Source organism: Hyperoodon ampullatus (genome assembly GCF_949752795.1).
Source record: "Hyperoodon ampullatus genome assembly, chromosome: 3".
Lineage (NCBI taxonomy): Eukaryota > Metazoa > Chordata > Mammalia > Artiodactyla > Ziphiidae > Hyperoodon > Hyperoodon ampullatus.
Window position 1 is genome coordinate 148,796,452 of NC_136916.1, and position 14,980 is coordinate 148,811,431.

Consider the following 14,980-nt stretch of genomic DNA (forward strand, 5'->3'; position numbering starts at 1 on the left):
AAAAATATCTAATTAAAGGAGATGTGTAGAAACGTGACCTTCTTGCTATCTATTTGTTTTGAAAGGCTGACCTAAATTTGTTTTTTCACTTCTACGATTCTGTTTTGTTTTTCTTTTCTTCTGGCTGTGCCCCACGGCTTGTGGGATCTTAGCTCCCCAACCAGGCATTGAACGCAGGCCCTCAACAGTGAGAGCACAGAGTTCTAACCAGGGAAGTCCCTTCTACGATTCTCTTAACAGTTAATCTACTATTTTAGAGACAGTGAGGTTCAGTCTTCGTGTTTGCGTCGGAGGTTTTCCTTCATAGTACAGAGAGACCCTCTGCCCCTCGTCCCTAGTTAGTTTCTTCTCATGAAACTTTGTCAAATAGTTTCTGAAAGCCATTGTTTTTCTCATTTTTCCAGTGATTTCTGTGGAACCAGTGGAATTTTCCATGATAATCCCAAACCAATGCTTTCTGTGTAAATTGTTAGACTTTCTCACTGAAAGGGAAGAGCAATTACTGGCCCATGTTTGCTAGCAGTTACTTTGCTTCATAGTTGGATGAAACTGGGGATGTTGGAGATTATAGATTTGTACTTGGCATGTATGAGGGGGAAGTGCTTGATGATCTTTTGTTTGGTGATGATATCTTACTGGTGAGAGAAGAAAATAGACTTTGATTTAGAGCAGGTATCAATAAACTACGGCCCATGTAGTTTTTGTATGGCCCATGAGCTAAGTAAGGATGTTTTTTTCAGTTTTTAATGGTTGGAAAAAAATCAGAAGAAGAGTAATACTTCATGCTATGTAAAAATTAAATGAATTTCAAATTTCAGTGTCTACAAAGTGTCCATAGAGTTTTATTGGAAAACATCATGTTCACGTTCATGTATGCTGCCTATAGCTGCTTTCAGACTACAACAGCAGAGTTGAGTGGTTATGACAGATCATATGACCTGCAAACTGTGAAATATTTTTTGTTTCAAACAGAAAAGGTCTGCCAGCCCCTGATTTAGAGACAATTAGGTATCATGATGAAGAGCAAGGACTCTGGAGCCAAACTGCTCCTTAACGTCTCATTCTGAGACCTTGAGCAAGTTACTTATCTCTTTGTGCCTCAGTTTCTAAATTTGTAAAATGAGAAGAATGATAGTGCTGACTTCATGAGGTGATCGTGAGGGTTAAATGAGTTAATATACGTAAAGCACTTAGAAACGTGCCTAGCACGTGGTGTTCACTAAGTGTTAGTTGATATCTAAGTATGTTAGTTGGCACTAAGTATTGTAATATGAACTGGAAAAGATGCAGTGAAATCAGTTCTAATTGAGAACAGCTACAAATATATTAAGGAAGGATATGCATTTGTTAACAGCATGCTTCAAATCTCGACTCAGTGGTGTAGAAAATAGAGAAAATTAAGATTCCACCACAAAGCATAGACAGTGAACATAATGTCTTTACATTGCTGCACAATGAAATGAACATTGTATAAAAGATAGCTTTTCTGCCATGCAGTGTGCCTGCCATAGGGGAGAATTATTCACTCGAGTTTTGAAATGAAATGTAAGATAAATTTACTTCATGGCACTGTTAATTCTGGTATGACCATTTCTGTGATTCCAAGTGGCTTTCTCAAGAGTTCTATCAGAAATATATTTGGCGTCTTGAATAGCTTGAACCTATCACTCCTGGCTGAAATAACACAACTTTTTAACGTTCAGGATAAACTGTCAGAATTTAAGAAGTGGTGTAAATGGCTCAGTCTCCTAGCTTGTTTCTCAACATTTGACTTTCCTCACCAGAGAGAAAAGAGTGAAACATTTGTCCATCTAACTTTTTAAATTGTAGTAAAAAACACGTAACATAAAATTTACCATTTTAACACATTTTTAATTGTTCTGTTCAGTAGTGTTAAGTATATTTACATTGTTGTGGAATGGATTTCCAGGACCTTTTCATTCTGCAAAACTGAAACTCTACACCCATTAAACAACAACTCTTCACTCTCTCCCCCACCAGCCCATGACAACCATCATTCTGCTTTCTATTTCTATGAATTTGACTACTTTAGATACCTCATATAAGTGGAATCATCCAGTATTTTGCCTTTTTGTTACTGGCGTATTTCACTTAGCATACTGTTCTCAAGGTTCATCCGTGCAGCAGCATGCGACAAGAGTTCATTCCTTTTAATGCTGAATAATGCATCATACATATAGACCACATTTTGTTTATCTGTTCATCCATTCATAGACACTGCATTGCTTCCGTCTCTTGGCTATTGTGCATAATGCTGCTGTGTACATGAGTGTCCAGATATCTTTTCGAGATCCTGCAGTTTATTCAAGATTCGATTTATTCTTTTGAATAAATACCCAGAAGTGGAATTGCTAGATCATATGGTAATTCTATTTTTAATATTTTTGAGGAACCACCATACTGTTTTCATAGAGGCTGCATCATTTTACTTTCCCACCAACAGCGTACAGAGGTTCCAATTTCTCCACACCCATGCCAACACTTGTTATTTTCTGTCCTTTTTTTTTTTTTTCTGGTTAATTGATAGTAGCCATCCTAATGGGTATGTGGTAATACTTAATTGCAGTTTTCATTTACATTTCTATTCATCCAACTTCTAAGAGGGATGATCTTATGTAAAGTATCTAACATAGCTCTTAGTAAGGAGGCTTACTACAATTTTGGGGGCTATGTTTGATCTGAATATCTAGAGCTCTCTGACAGCTGTTAACACTTCCTGCCATTCAGGGATGTATAATTGAGAGTTAAGATTTTTTTTTAACTTCTTGCAAATAAGGAGTAAGGTGACAAACGGCCTTGATGTGGAACTTGACCTATTGATAAGGCATTCATTAATGAGAAGAATGTAGATCATGTCTTTGTAAAAGGTGAAAGCTAATATACTCTTTTTCTAATATGAAAACCTTTTTATCACTATTAAAATTTTAGCTCTTTTTTCTAACTATAAAAGAAACACATGCTTATTACCAAAAAATCAAGAAAATACAGTAAAACGTAAGTTTACATTTGGAATACAACACATATTGTATATGTACAGTTAATGTTGCTGCGTGTAGCTGTAGTTTTTACTGTTATATTCCATTGGTAACTAGTCTGCCGTTTTCCATTTTCCTGTTGATTTTCAGTTGAGGTTGCCCCACCCCACCCCCAGTTTTTGGTAAAAGTCTTATGCTGCGAGTGTAAGAGTTTCTTTCATTTTTATGCTTATGAGAGAAATTGCTGGATCTTGGTGATGTATCTATCAATTTATATTTCTACTAGCAGTTTATAAGAGGTCTGGTTGTCCATACTTAATTTTGTCTGATTTCTTAATTCTTGTTCATTAAGATGGGTGTTAATGATATATTGTTGAGGTTTTACATTGTATTTTGCTCATTACTGATGAAGTTGAACATGTTTTCATGTTGTTTTTATTGGCTATTTATATTTTTCTGTGTAAGTTCTGTCTGTTGTCCTTTATTTTCATTGGTCTGCCTCTTTGCTATTGATTTTGAAGGAATTCTTTACATTTATTCTTTATATAATTTACATATTATATATATACACATACATATAGAAATATATACATATTCCTATATACAGTGATACACGTTTTTAAATTAGTTAATTAATTTCATGGAAAGTCATTTTATTTTAAATACAGCAGTGTGTACATGTCAATCCCAAACTCCCAATCTATCCCTCCACCCCACTCTTCCCCCCTGGTAACCATAAATTCGTTTTCTAAGTCTGTGAGTTTGTTTCTGTTTTGTAAGTAAGTTCATTTGTATCATTTTTTTTTTTAGATTCAGCATATAAGTGATATCATATGATATTTGTCTTTGTCTGGCTCCACTTAGTATGATAATCTCCAGATCCACTCATGTTGTTGCAAACGGTATTATTTCATTCTTTTTAACGGCTGAGTAACTGTATATATGTACAATATTACTTGTATATATGTACCACATCTTTATCCATTCATCTGTCGATGGACATTTAGGTTGCTTCCATGTCTTGGCTGTTGTAAACAGTGCTGCAGTGAACATTAAGGTGCATGTATTTTTCCGAACTATGGTTTTCTCCAGGTATATGCTAAGGAGTGGGATTGCTGGATCATACAGTAGCTCTGTTTTTAGTCCGGAAATGAGGGTGTTGAACTAAATGATCTCCAAGAATTCCAGTTCTTAAGTGAACATATCATATGGAAATCAGCATCATGCAGAACTTCTATAAATATTCTAAGCAGTGTATGTGTTTGTATGTATTTATGTGCGTGTTTACTTTGAAATTTTTGTCAATTTGTGTGTGTGTGTCTCTGTTTGGAAAAAGTTTTTCAGGGAACTTTTTTTTTTTTGCAATGAATGTTAGATTTATTAAAGCTGTACATTAACTTAGAATTTTAAACTCTTTACAAATTGAACACATTTTAACAATCATTTTTAAGAGATTTGGTTTTTCATGTAGCTTAAGATCCCTTGAATTTAAATTGCATTTATAAATTTAGTATTTATTTTAAGTAAATTATGTAAATTATCTAACAAATCTTTTGGAGTACTTAACTCCTCTAAACCTGATATTTATGGATTTTGTAAGATTTTAAATACATTTTATAAGCCTAGGTCTGTTATTCAGTGACATTTTAAATTGAAATCACCAGTGTAATTTTTTAGATACACTAATATGAAGGGCTTCTTAATCTAAGCATTTAAAAATACCAAATAGGACTTCCCTGGTGGTGCAGTGGTTAAGCATCCACCTGCCAATTCAGGAGGCACAGGTTCGATCCCTGGTCTGGAAAGATCCCACATTCCGCGGAGCAGCTAGGCCCGTGTGCCGCAACTACTGAGCTTGTGCTCTAGAGCCCGCGAACCACAACTACTGAGGTCTGTGCGCCTAGAGCCTGTGCTCTGCAACAAGAGAAGCCACCACAGTGAGAAGCCCGTGCACCGCAACGAAGAGTAGTCCCCGCTTGCCGCAACTAGAGAAAGCCCATGCGCAGCAATGAAGACCCAACACAGCCAAAAATAAATAAAATTAAAAAATAAAAATACCAAATATTTACCTATTATGCCTGCACTCAACCCAAAAGTATTAAACTTTAGGCTTGATTTACTTTCTTTTCCCGCCTCCCAGTTCCAACCCACACTGTTTCCGTCTCTCTACCTCCCAAATAACTGTCTTATTTTTTAAACTTTTATCATATCTGTCTTTGAAACCTCCCTGGTTCATTAGAACCTTTTCAATTTCACCTTCTCAAGCGATTTGAGGATATCTTTCCAAGTAAATTTAGAGCCATGTTCTCAGATTACTGAGGTGGAACCTTATGAAAACATGTGAAATCTAGAGCTGTAAACACCTGGGATGATTTTTTTCTCATGAAAAGGGGCATAACTTGAGCCTAGTTTTATAGGCTCTGCTAATAGTGACTCTGAGTCATGCCTTCCAAGTGGGGTGTTCTCCAGCCTGCCAGCCCCGGACTCATGTCCACATCACTGAATTCTCAGGTATGATGGGTGTGCAGTCCCCACGCCCAGGATGCTTCTGACTTATTTCAATACATCTATTTATTGCTTGATTCTATTCTGTATTCTTTTATTCGTTTTATTTGACAGGTTACACATTTTCAGTATTTTAAGCATTTAAGTATTTTAAAATAAAGCATTTGGATTTTGAATGTCCCCCATGTCTTACCTGGTTTTATAGTCATAGTTCTAAGGTTATTCTCATAACAGTTTTAACTTAGGATTTTCTAGAACACAAAGAAAGTTTATATCCTAAAAAAAAGTTACAGGGAGCACATAAACAGGGATTATATGTATTTGGATCACAACCCTGTCTTATTCACATATTATATAATGTGATACCTTAACTCTCTACTTGTATTATAAGCTTTTTGGCATGAACTTTGTAACAGTCCATGGACTGTTACAAATGGACTGTCCAGTGGACATATATTGTAAGCCACATATGTAATTTAAAATTTTTCTAGTAGCTACATTAAAAATAAAAGTAACAGATGAAATTAACTTTAATAATATATTTTATTTAACCTAGTATAATCTAAATATATTTCAACGTGTAATCAGTATAAAAATTGAGATATTTTGCATTCTTTTTTTCATACTGACTTTTCAAAATCCAGTGTTATTTTATTCTTAGTGCACACCTCAATTCAGGCTAACCACATTTCAAGCACTCAATAGCCACATGTAGCAAGTGGCTATATTGGGTGGTGCTGTCTTATACTTTTACAACTTAGTGCTAGGAACACAATTGTTGCTTTGTGTGAGAATGTGTGTGTTTATTATTTTAGTTACAGATTTCTCTAATTGAATAAAGTATAAAATATTTTAAAATTCCTATCTTTATTTTCTTTCTCTTTAAGGCCCTTCCTTCTTCCATGATTATAGTAGCAGTCTATTGTCCTGTGATAGCTGCTGTTTTCATTGTTCTGAAGATGGTCAACTATCGACTCCACAGAGCACTTGATGCTGGAGAGATTGTAGATAGGAACACAAATGATTTCACAGATCAGCGAGCCAGAGCTGAGCAAGGCAACTGTTCAACAAGGAGAAAAGACAGCAATGGCCCAAGGTAAGGAAACCCATGCCACTCAGTTTGTAATGATGTACAGTGATGCATGTGTACAATGATGTGATTATTTGTTCTGTTTACCTGGTTTTAAGGCAGTGGTAGATCTTACCACTATTGATACAGTGACAAGTGTGATTGTCACATTAGACCACAGCAAAGCTGACTGGCTATCTGGGGATAAATCAGTATCCTTGGCCTTGTTAATAAATAACATTTTAGAACTATAATAGTCATAATAGTGTAATAGTTATTCATACCAAAGACCAAAACCAATGGAAAACAGGTTAAAGAAATAATAAAACATGGCTTTATAAATCTAAGCATTTATTTTTATACATGTAAATAAAATGTGTATATATATCTTAAGCAAACTGTGATAATATTTTACTTGACATTTATAAGCTACAGTTTTCATTTTATCCATTGTCAATTTTTTTCAATTTTATATTCTCACCTTAGAAACTTAGCTGTTCCTTCCCTAGATCTTGGCATGACTGACTTCCTAGGGTTCAACTCTTTGTAGCTGTCACCCCTTCCTGGAGGCTTTCCTGGAGCCTGTCTCAGCTAAAATAGTCCCCTACTGCTCTCAGTCACATTCTATCCCATTACCTTGGCCTCACCCACTTTCTCTTTCTGACAGAGGGATTTAGTTATCATAGTCAAAAGGTTATAGTGACTTTATAGAAATAATAGGTGTCCCTAATATAACTTTTAAACAGTTGCTATATGAGCACTTGACATTTTTAAGCTCATACAGTCCTCAAAAACAATTCTATGAGATGGTTGCTGTTATTATCCCTGGTTTGCAGATGTGGAAAGTGAGGTGAGAAAGATCAAATAATCTAGGCTGTCAAGCTCTGGAGGCGAGGCCATGCTTTTAACCACTATGCCATGTTTCCAGTCAGTATAATATCAAATATTTCAGGTTCAGGATATAAATAATATCACTAAAAGTGGGTACTCAATATCTGTTAAGACAGGTAATGTTTCTGTATATTCTCCAGTGCACTGAAAGCCTTTATCCTTTTTCAGTTACATTTTCCTCCATCCCTAACATGATTACCCTGTTTGTTCATTGAACAGATATTTTACCTTATAATAATTTTGTTAATAGCATAAATCACTATCTGAAATTATCTTACTTAATCATTTGTTTGCATTTATAAGCTTTTTGAAGGCAGGGCCTTGTTTTTCTTACAAACTATTATATTCCCAGGTTCTAGAACAGTGTCTTGCCCTGATAGGTACTCAGGAAATACTTTGAACTACTGAAAATACTTTTTTCTGTGATAGTATTTTTTTGTTTGTTTCTTTGTTTTTTTATACAGCAGGTTCTTATTAGTCATCAGTTTTATACACATCAGTGTATACATGTCAATTCCAATCGCCCAATTCAGCACACCACCATCCCCACCCCCCCTGTGGTTTCCCCCCTTGGTGTCCATACATTTGTTCTCTACAACTGCGTCTCAACTTCTGCCCTGCAAACCGGCTCATCTGTACCATTTTTCTAGGTTCCACATACATGCGTTAATATACGATATTTGTTTTTCTCTCTTTTTTTTTTTTTTTTTTTTTTTGCGGTACGCGGGCCTCTCACTGCTGTGGCTTCTCCCATTGCGGAGCACAGGCTCCGGAGGCGCAGGCTCAGCGGCCATCGCTCACGGGCCCAGCCGCTCCGCGGCATGTGGGATCTTCCTGGACCGGGGCCCGAGCCCGCGTCCCCTGCATCGGCAGGCGGAACTCTCAACCACTGCGCCACCAGGGAAGCCCTGTTTTTCTCTTTTTGACTTACTTTACTCTGTATGACAGTCTCTAGATCCATCCATGTGTCAACAAATGACTCAATTTCATTTCTTTTTATGGCTGAGTAATATTCCATTGTATATATGTACCACAACTTCTTTATCCATTCGTCTGTCGAATGGATATTATTATTAGCTTGCTTCCATGACCTGGCTATTGTAAATAGTGCTGCAGTGAACATTGGGGTGCATGTGTCTTTTTGAATTATGGTTTTCTCTGGATATATGCCCAGTAGTGGGATTGCTGGGTCACATGGTAATTCTATTTTTAGTTTTTTAAGGAACCTCCATACTGTTCTCCATAGTGGCTGTATCGATTTACATTCTCACCAACAGTGTAAGAGGGTTCCCTTTTCTCCACACCCTCTCCAGCATTTGTTGTTTGTAGATTTTCTGATAATGCCCATTCTAACTGGTGTGAGGTGATACCTCATTGTAGTTTTGATGTGCATTTCTCTAATAATTAGTGATGTTGAGCAGCTTTTCATGTGTTTCTTGGCCATCTGTATGTCTTCTTTGGAGAAGTGTCTATTTAGGTCTTCTGCCCATTTTTGGATTGGATTGTTTGTTTCTTTAATATTGAGCTGCATGAGCTGTTTATGTATTTTGGAGATTAATCTTTGTCTGTTGATTCGTTTGCAAATATTTTCTCCCATTCTGAGGGTTGTCTTTTTGTCTTGTTTATGGTTTCCTTTGCTGTGCAAAAGCTTTGAAGTTTCATTAGGTCCCATTTGTTTATTTTTGTTTTTATTTCCATTACTCTAGGAGATGGATCAAAAAAGATCTTGCTGTGATTTATGTCAAAGAGTGTTCTTCCTATGTTTTCCTCTAAGAGTTTTATAGTGTCCGGTCTTACATTTAGGTCTCTAATCCATTTTGAGTTTATTTTTGTATATGGTGTTAGGGAGTGTTCTAATTTCATTCTTTTACATGTAGCAGTCCAGTTTTCCCAGCACCACTTACTGAAGAGGCTGTCTTTTCTCCATTGTATATCTTTGCCTCCTTTGTCACAGATTAGTTGACCATAGGTGCGTGAGTTTATCTCTGGGCTTTCTATCTTGTTCCATTGATCTGTGTTTCTGTTTTTGTGCCAGTACCATATTGTCTTGATTATTGTAGCTTTGTAGTATAGTCTGAAGTCAGGGAGTCTGATTCCTCCAGCTCCGTTTTTTTCCCTCAAGACTACTTTGGCTATTTGGGGTCTTTTGTGTCTCCATACAAATTTTAAGATGCTTTGTTCTAGTTCCATAAAAAATGCCATTGGTAATTCGATAGTGATTCCATTGAATCTGTAGATTGCTTTGGGTAGTATAGTCATTTTCACAGTATTGGTTCTTCCAATCCAAGAACATGGTAAATCTCTCCATCTGTTGGTATCATCTTTAATTTCTTTCATCAGTGTCTTATAGTTTTCTGCATACAGGTCTTTTGTCTCCCTAAGTAGGGAGACAAAACACCTACCTAGGGAAACAAAAGGTAGGTAAAATACCTACAAGTCCTAGGTATTTTATTCTTTTTGTTGCAATGGTAAATGAGAGAGTTTCCTTAATTTCTCTATCAGATTTTTCATCCTTAGTGTATAGGAATGCAAGAGATTTCTGTGCATTAATTTTGTATCCTGCAACTTTACCAAATTCATTGATTAGCTCTAGTAGTTTTCTGGTGACATTTTTAGGATTCTCTGTGTATAGTATCATGTCATCTGCAAGCAGTGACAGTCTTACTTCTTCTTTTCCAATTTGTATTCCTTTTATTTCTTTTTCTTCTCTGATTGCCGTGGCTAGGACTTCCAAAACTATGTTGAATAATACTGGTGAGAGTGGATATCCTTGTCTTGTTCCTGATCTTAGAGGAAATGCTTTCATTTTTTCACCATTGAGAATGATGTTTGCTGTGGGTTTGTCGTATATGGCCTTTATTATGTTGAGGTAGGTCCCCTCTATGCCCACTTTCTGGAGAGTTTTTATCATAAATGGGTGTTGAATTTTGTCAGAAGCTTTTTCTGCATCTATTGAGATGATCGTATGGTTTTTATTCTTCAATTTGTTAATATGGTGTATCACATTGATTGATTTGCGTATATTGAAGAATCTTTGCATCCCTGGGATAAATCCCACTTGATCATGGTGTATGATCCTTTTAATGTGTTGTTGGATTCCGTTTGCTAGTATTTTGTTGGGGATTTTTGCACCTATATTCATCAGTGATATTGGTCTGTAATTTTCTTTTTTTGTAGTATCTTTGTCTGGTTTTGGTATCAGGGTGATGGTGGCTTCATAGAATTAGTTTGGGAGTGTTCCTTCCTCTGCAATTTTTTGGAAGAGTTTGAGAAGGGTAGGTGTTAGCTCTTGTCTAAATGTTTGATAGAATTCACCTGTGAAGCCACCTGGTCCTGGACTTTTGTTTGTTGGAAGATTTTTCATCACAGTTTCAATTTCATTACTTGTGATTGGTCTGTTCATATTTTCTATTTCTTCCTGGTTCAGTCTGGGAAGATTCCACCTTTCTAAGGATTTGTCCATTTCTTCCAGGTTGTCCATTTATTGACATAGAGTTGCTTGTACTATTCTCTTAGGATGCTTTGTATTTCTGCGGTGTCTGTTTTAACTTCTCCTTTTTCATTTCTAATTTTATTGATTTGAGTCCTCTCCCTCTTTTTCTTGATGAGTCTGCCTAATGGTTTATCAGTTTTGTTTTTCTTCTCAAAGAACCAGCTTTTAGTTTTATTGATCTTTGCTATTGTTTTCTTTGTTTCTATTTCATTTATTTCTGCTCTGATCTTTATGATTTCTTTCCTTCTGCTAACTTTGGGTTTTGTTTGTCCTTCTTTCTGTATTTCCTTTAGGTGTAAGGTTAGGTTGTTTATTTGAGATTTTTCTTGTTTCTTGAGGTAGGCTTGTATAGCTATAAACTTCCCTCTTAGAACTGCTTTTGCTGCATCCCATAGGTTTTGGATTGTCGTGTTTTCATTGTCATTTGTCTCTAGGTATTTTTTGATTTCCTCTTTGATTCCTTCAGTGATCTCTTTGTTATTTAGTAGCATATTGTTTAGCCTCCATGTATTTGTGTTTTTTACGTTTTTTTCCCTGTAATTGATTTCTAATCTCATAGCGTTGTGGTCAGAAAAGATTCTTGATATGATTTCAATTTTTCTATGCTTACTGAGGCTTGATTTGGGACCCAAGATATGATCTATCCTGGAGAATGTTCTGTGCACACTTGAGAAGAAAGTGTAATCTGCTGTTTTTGGATGGAATGTCCTATAAATATCTATTAAATCTATCTGGTCTAGTGTGTCATTTAAAGCTTGTGTTTCCATATGAATTTTCTGTTTGGATGGTCTGTCCATTGGTGTAAGGGATGTGTTAACCTCCCCCACTATTATTGTGTTACTGTTGATTTCCTCTTTTAGAGCTGTTAGCAGTTGCCTTATGTATTGAGGTGCTCCTGTGTTGGGTGCATATATATTTATAATTGCTATATCTTCTTCTTGGATTGATCCCTTGATCATTATGTAGTGTCCTTGTCTCTTGTAATAGTCCTTATTTTAAAGTCTGTTTTGTCTGATATGGGAATTGCTGCTCCAGCTTTGTTTTGATTTCCATTTGCATGGAATATCTTTTTCCATCCCCTCACTTTCAGTCTGTATGTGTCCCTAGGTCTGATGTGGGTCTCTTGTTTACAACATATATATGGGTCTTGTTTTTTTTTTTTTTTTTTTTTTTTTTTTTTTCGTATGTGGGCTTCTCACTGTTGTGGCCTCTCCCGTTGCGGAGCACAGGCTCCGGACGCGCAGGCCCAACGGCCATGGCTCACGGGCCCAGCCGCTCCGCGGCATGTGGGATCTTCCCAGACCGGGGCACGAACCCGTGTCCCCTGCATCGGCAGGCGGACTCTCAACCACTGCGCCACCAGGGAAGCCCCATGGGTCTTGTTTTTGTATCCATTCAGCAAGCCTGTGTCTTTTGGTTGGAGCATTTAATCCATTTATGTTTAAGGTAATTTTTGATATGTATGTTCCTATGACCACTTTCTTAATTGTTTTGGGTTTGTTTTTGTAGGTCCTTTTCTTCTCTTGTGTTTCCCACTTAGAGAAGTTCCTTTAGCATTTGTTGTAGAGCTGGTTTGGTGGTGCTGATTTCTCTTAGCTTTTGCTTGTCTGTAAAGCTTTTGATTTCTCCATCGAATCTGAATGAGCTCCTTGCCACGTAGAGTAATCTTGGTTGTAGGTTCTTCCCTTTCATCACTTTAAGTATATCATGCCACTCCCTTCTGGTTTGTAGAGTTTCTGCTGAGAAATCAGCTGTTAACCTTATGGGAGTTCCCTTGTATGATATTTGTCATTTTTTCCTTGCTGCTTTTAATAATTTTTGTCTTTAATTTTTGCCAATTTGATTACTATGTGTCTGGGCGTGTTTCTCCTTGGGTTTATCCTGTCAGGGACTTGCTGCGCTTCCTGGACTTGGGTGGCTATTTTCTTTCCCATGTTAGGGAAGTTTTTGAGTATAATCTCTTCAAATATTTTCTCTGTTCCTTTCTCTCTCTCTTTTCCTTCCTGAACCCCTATATTGCGAATGTTGTTGTGTTTAATGTTGTTCCAGAGGTCTCTTGGGCTGTCCTCATTTCTTTTCATTCTTTTTTCTTTATTCTGCTCCGCAGCAGTGAATTCCACCATTCTGTTTTCCAGGTCATTTATCCATTCTTCTTCCTCAGTTATTCTGCTATTAATTCCTTCTAGTGTAGTTTTCATTTCAGTTATTGTATTGTTCATCTCTGTTTGTTTGTTCTTTAATTCTTCTAGGTCTTTGTTAAACATTTCTTGCATCTTCTCGATCTTTGCCTCCATTCTTTTTCCAAGGTTCTGGATCATCTTCACTATCATTATTCTGAATTCTTTTTCTGGAAGGTTGCATATGTCCACTTCATTTAGTTGTTTTTCTGGGGTTTTATCTTGTTCCTTCATCTGGTACATAACCCTCTGCCTTTTCATCTTGTCTATCTCTCTGTGAATGTGGTTTTTGTTCCACAGGCTGCAGGATTGTAGTTCTTATTGCTTCTGCTGTCTGCCCTCTGGTGGATGAGGCTATCTAACTCTGTGATAGTATTTTAATGACTACACTGTATTCCATTTTGTGGGAATACAGTATCTTAATTTAGCTATCTTGTTTTTAATTATTTTAATTATTTTCTAATTTAAATTTGTGTTAGATCACTGTGATGTTCAAAGTTTAAATGACTAAGTTTTTTTATCATGATTTAGCAGAAGTAGAATTACCGGAAAACTACACCCATTTTAAAGTGTCTCAATATATATTGCCAAATTCTGAAGATTTTTACCTTTTAATTACTGTGATTAGCAGTTTGAGGGCTTCTTATTTTGTACTTTTGACTACACTATTTAGTATTTTCACAAACTGGTAAATAATTCATTGTTTACTGTTTTCAGTTTTTGGATTACTAGTGAAATGGAGCTATTTTTCTTGTGCTGGTCCATTTATATTTGTTATTTTGTGAATTGTATATTTTTCTGTTGGTGGTTAGTTTTTTACTATTGATTTGAAGAAGATATTTATGAAGGATATCATTTTGTGTCAAATACTTTTCCTCACTTTATGGCATTTTATTTATATATTTATATGCCACAATTAATTTTTCTGTTATCTGTTCTATTCTACGAAACTTTATTAGTTCTGTCTTTGATATCAAGTTTTGTGAGATAGTTTTCTTTCCCCAAATTATGTAAATATTCACCTGTATCTACTTCTGGTATTTTTATCATTTTATTTTTTACTCTTAAATCGTAGTCAATCTGAAAACATTTCTAACTTCTTTTTTTTAAGGTTTGTTAGTATTGTACCAACAAAATTGAGTGAATAATGCATTTTCCCCCCCAGTAATTTTAAATGCTTGCTTTTTCATGTAGCATACTTGTATTATGTCCATTTCTGGGCTTTGTTTTCTGCTCCATTGATCTCTCTTTTTGCTTATAATATACTGTTTTTATGGCCTTCTAGTATGCTTAATACTTAGCAGTATGAATCCCTCTTCAGTACTTTTCTTTCAGTATTATCTTAGTTATCCTTATGCATATACTTACTTAGTTTTTTATGAGGTGTTTCCTTGTAAACACATCCTCCAGAAAGTTTGAGTAGAATTTTGATGATAATTGTGTTAAATTTGGAGAGAACTCAGCCTTTAAAATAGAAAGTCTCACTCAGAGACATGGTATATGTGTGTACATTTTTTAGTGGGTCCTGCATAGTTCTTAAGTCTATTCTATTTCTGTTAGGAAATGCATACCCTCATTTAGTGGGTAAGCAAACAGAATGTAGATTCTGCACTTAATCTGCCAGGGGCTTGAATTACTTCCTGATAGTATAACCTTGGGGGAGTTACTAAAGCTTTTTATTCCTTGGCTTCTTCATCTGGATGATGAGATAAATAGTAGTACTGTCTCATAGGATTATTAGAATAAATGAGATCATATATGTAAAGGACTTAGTACCATTTCTGGTATGTGGAACAATTCAGTAATTGCTAGCTCTTATTCTGTATAATCGTATATATTTTTAATTGTT

The 14,980-nt window shown here is 35.9% G+C and overlaps 1 protein-coding gene across 2 annotated transcripts in view; it reads left to right on the forward strand.

Moving 5' to 3' along the window:
- The window catches only part of PCNX1 (pecanex 1), a gene marked incomplete at its 5' end in the record, with an annotated part of 180,708 nt that overhangs the window by 22,721 nt on the left and 143,007 nt on the right, over positions 1 to 14,980 (forward strand). For both annotated transcript variants that reach the window (XM_079700727.1, XM_079700728.1), the window contains one exon: positions 6,389 to 6,597. In XM_079700727.1, the coding sequence (XP_079556853.1) occupies positions 6,389 to 6,597 (209 nt within the window). The remainder of the gene's footprint in view (positions 1 to 6,388; positions 6,598 to 14,980) is intronic.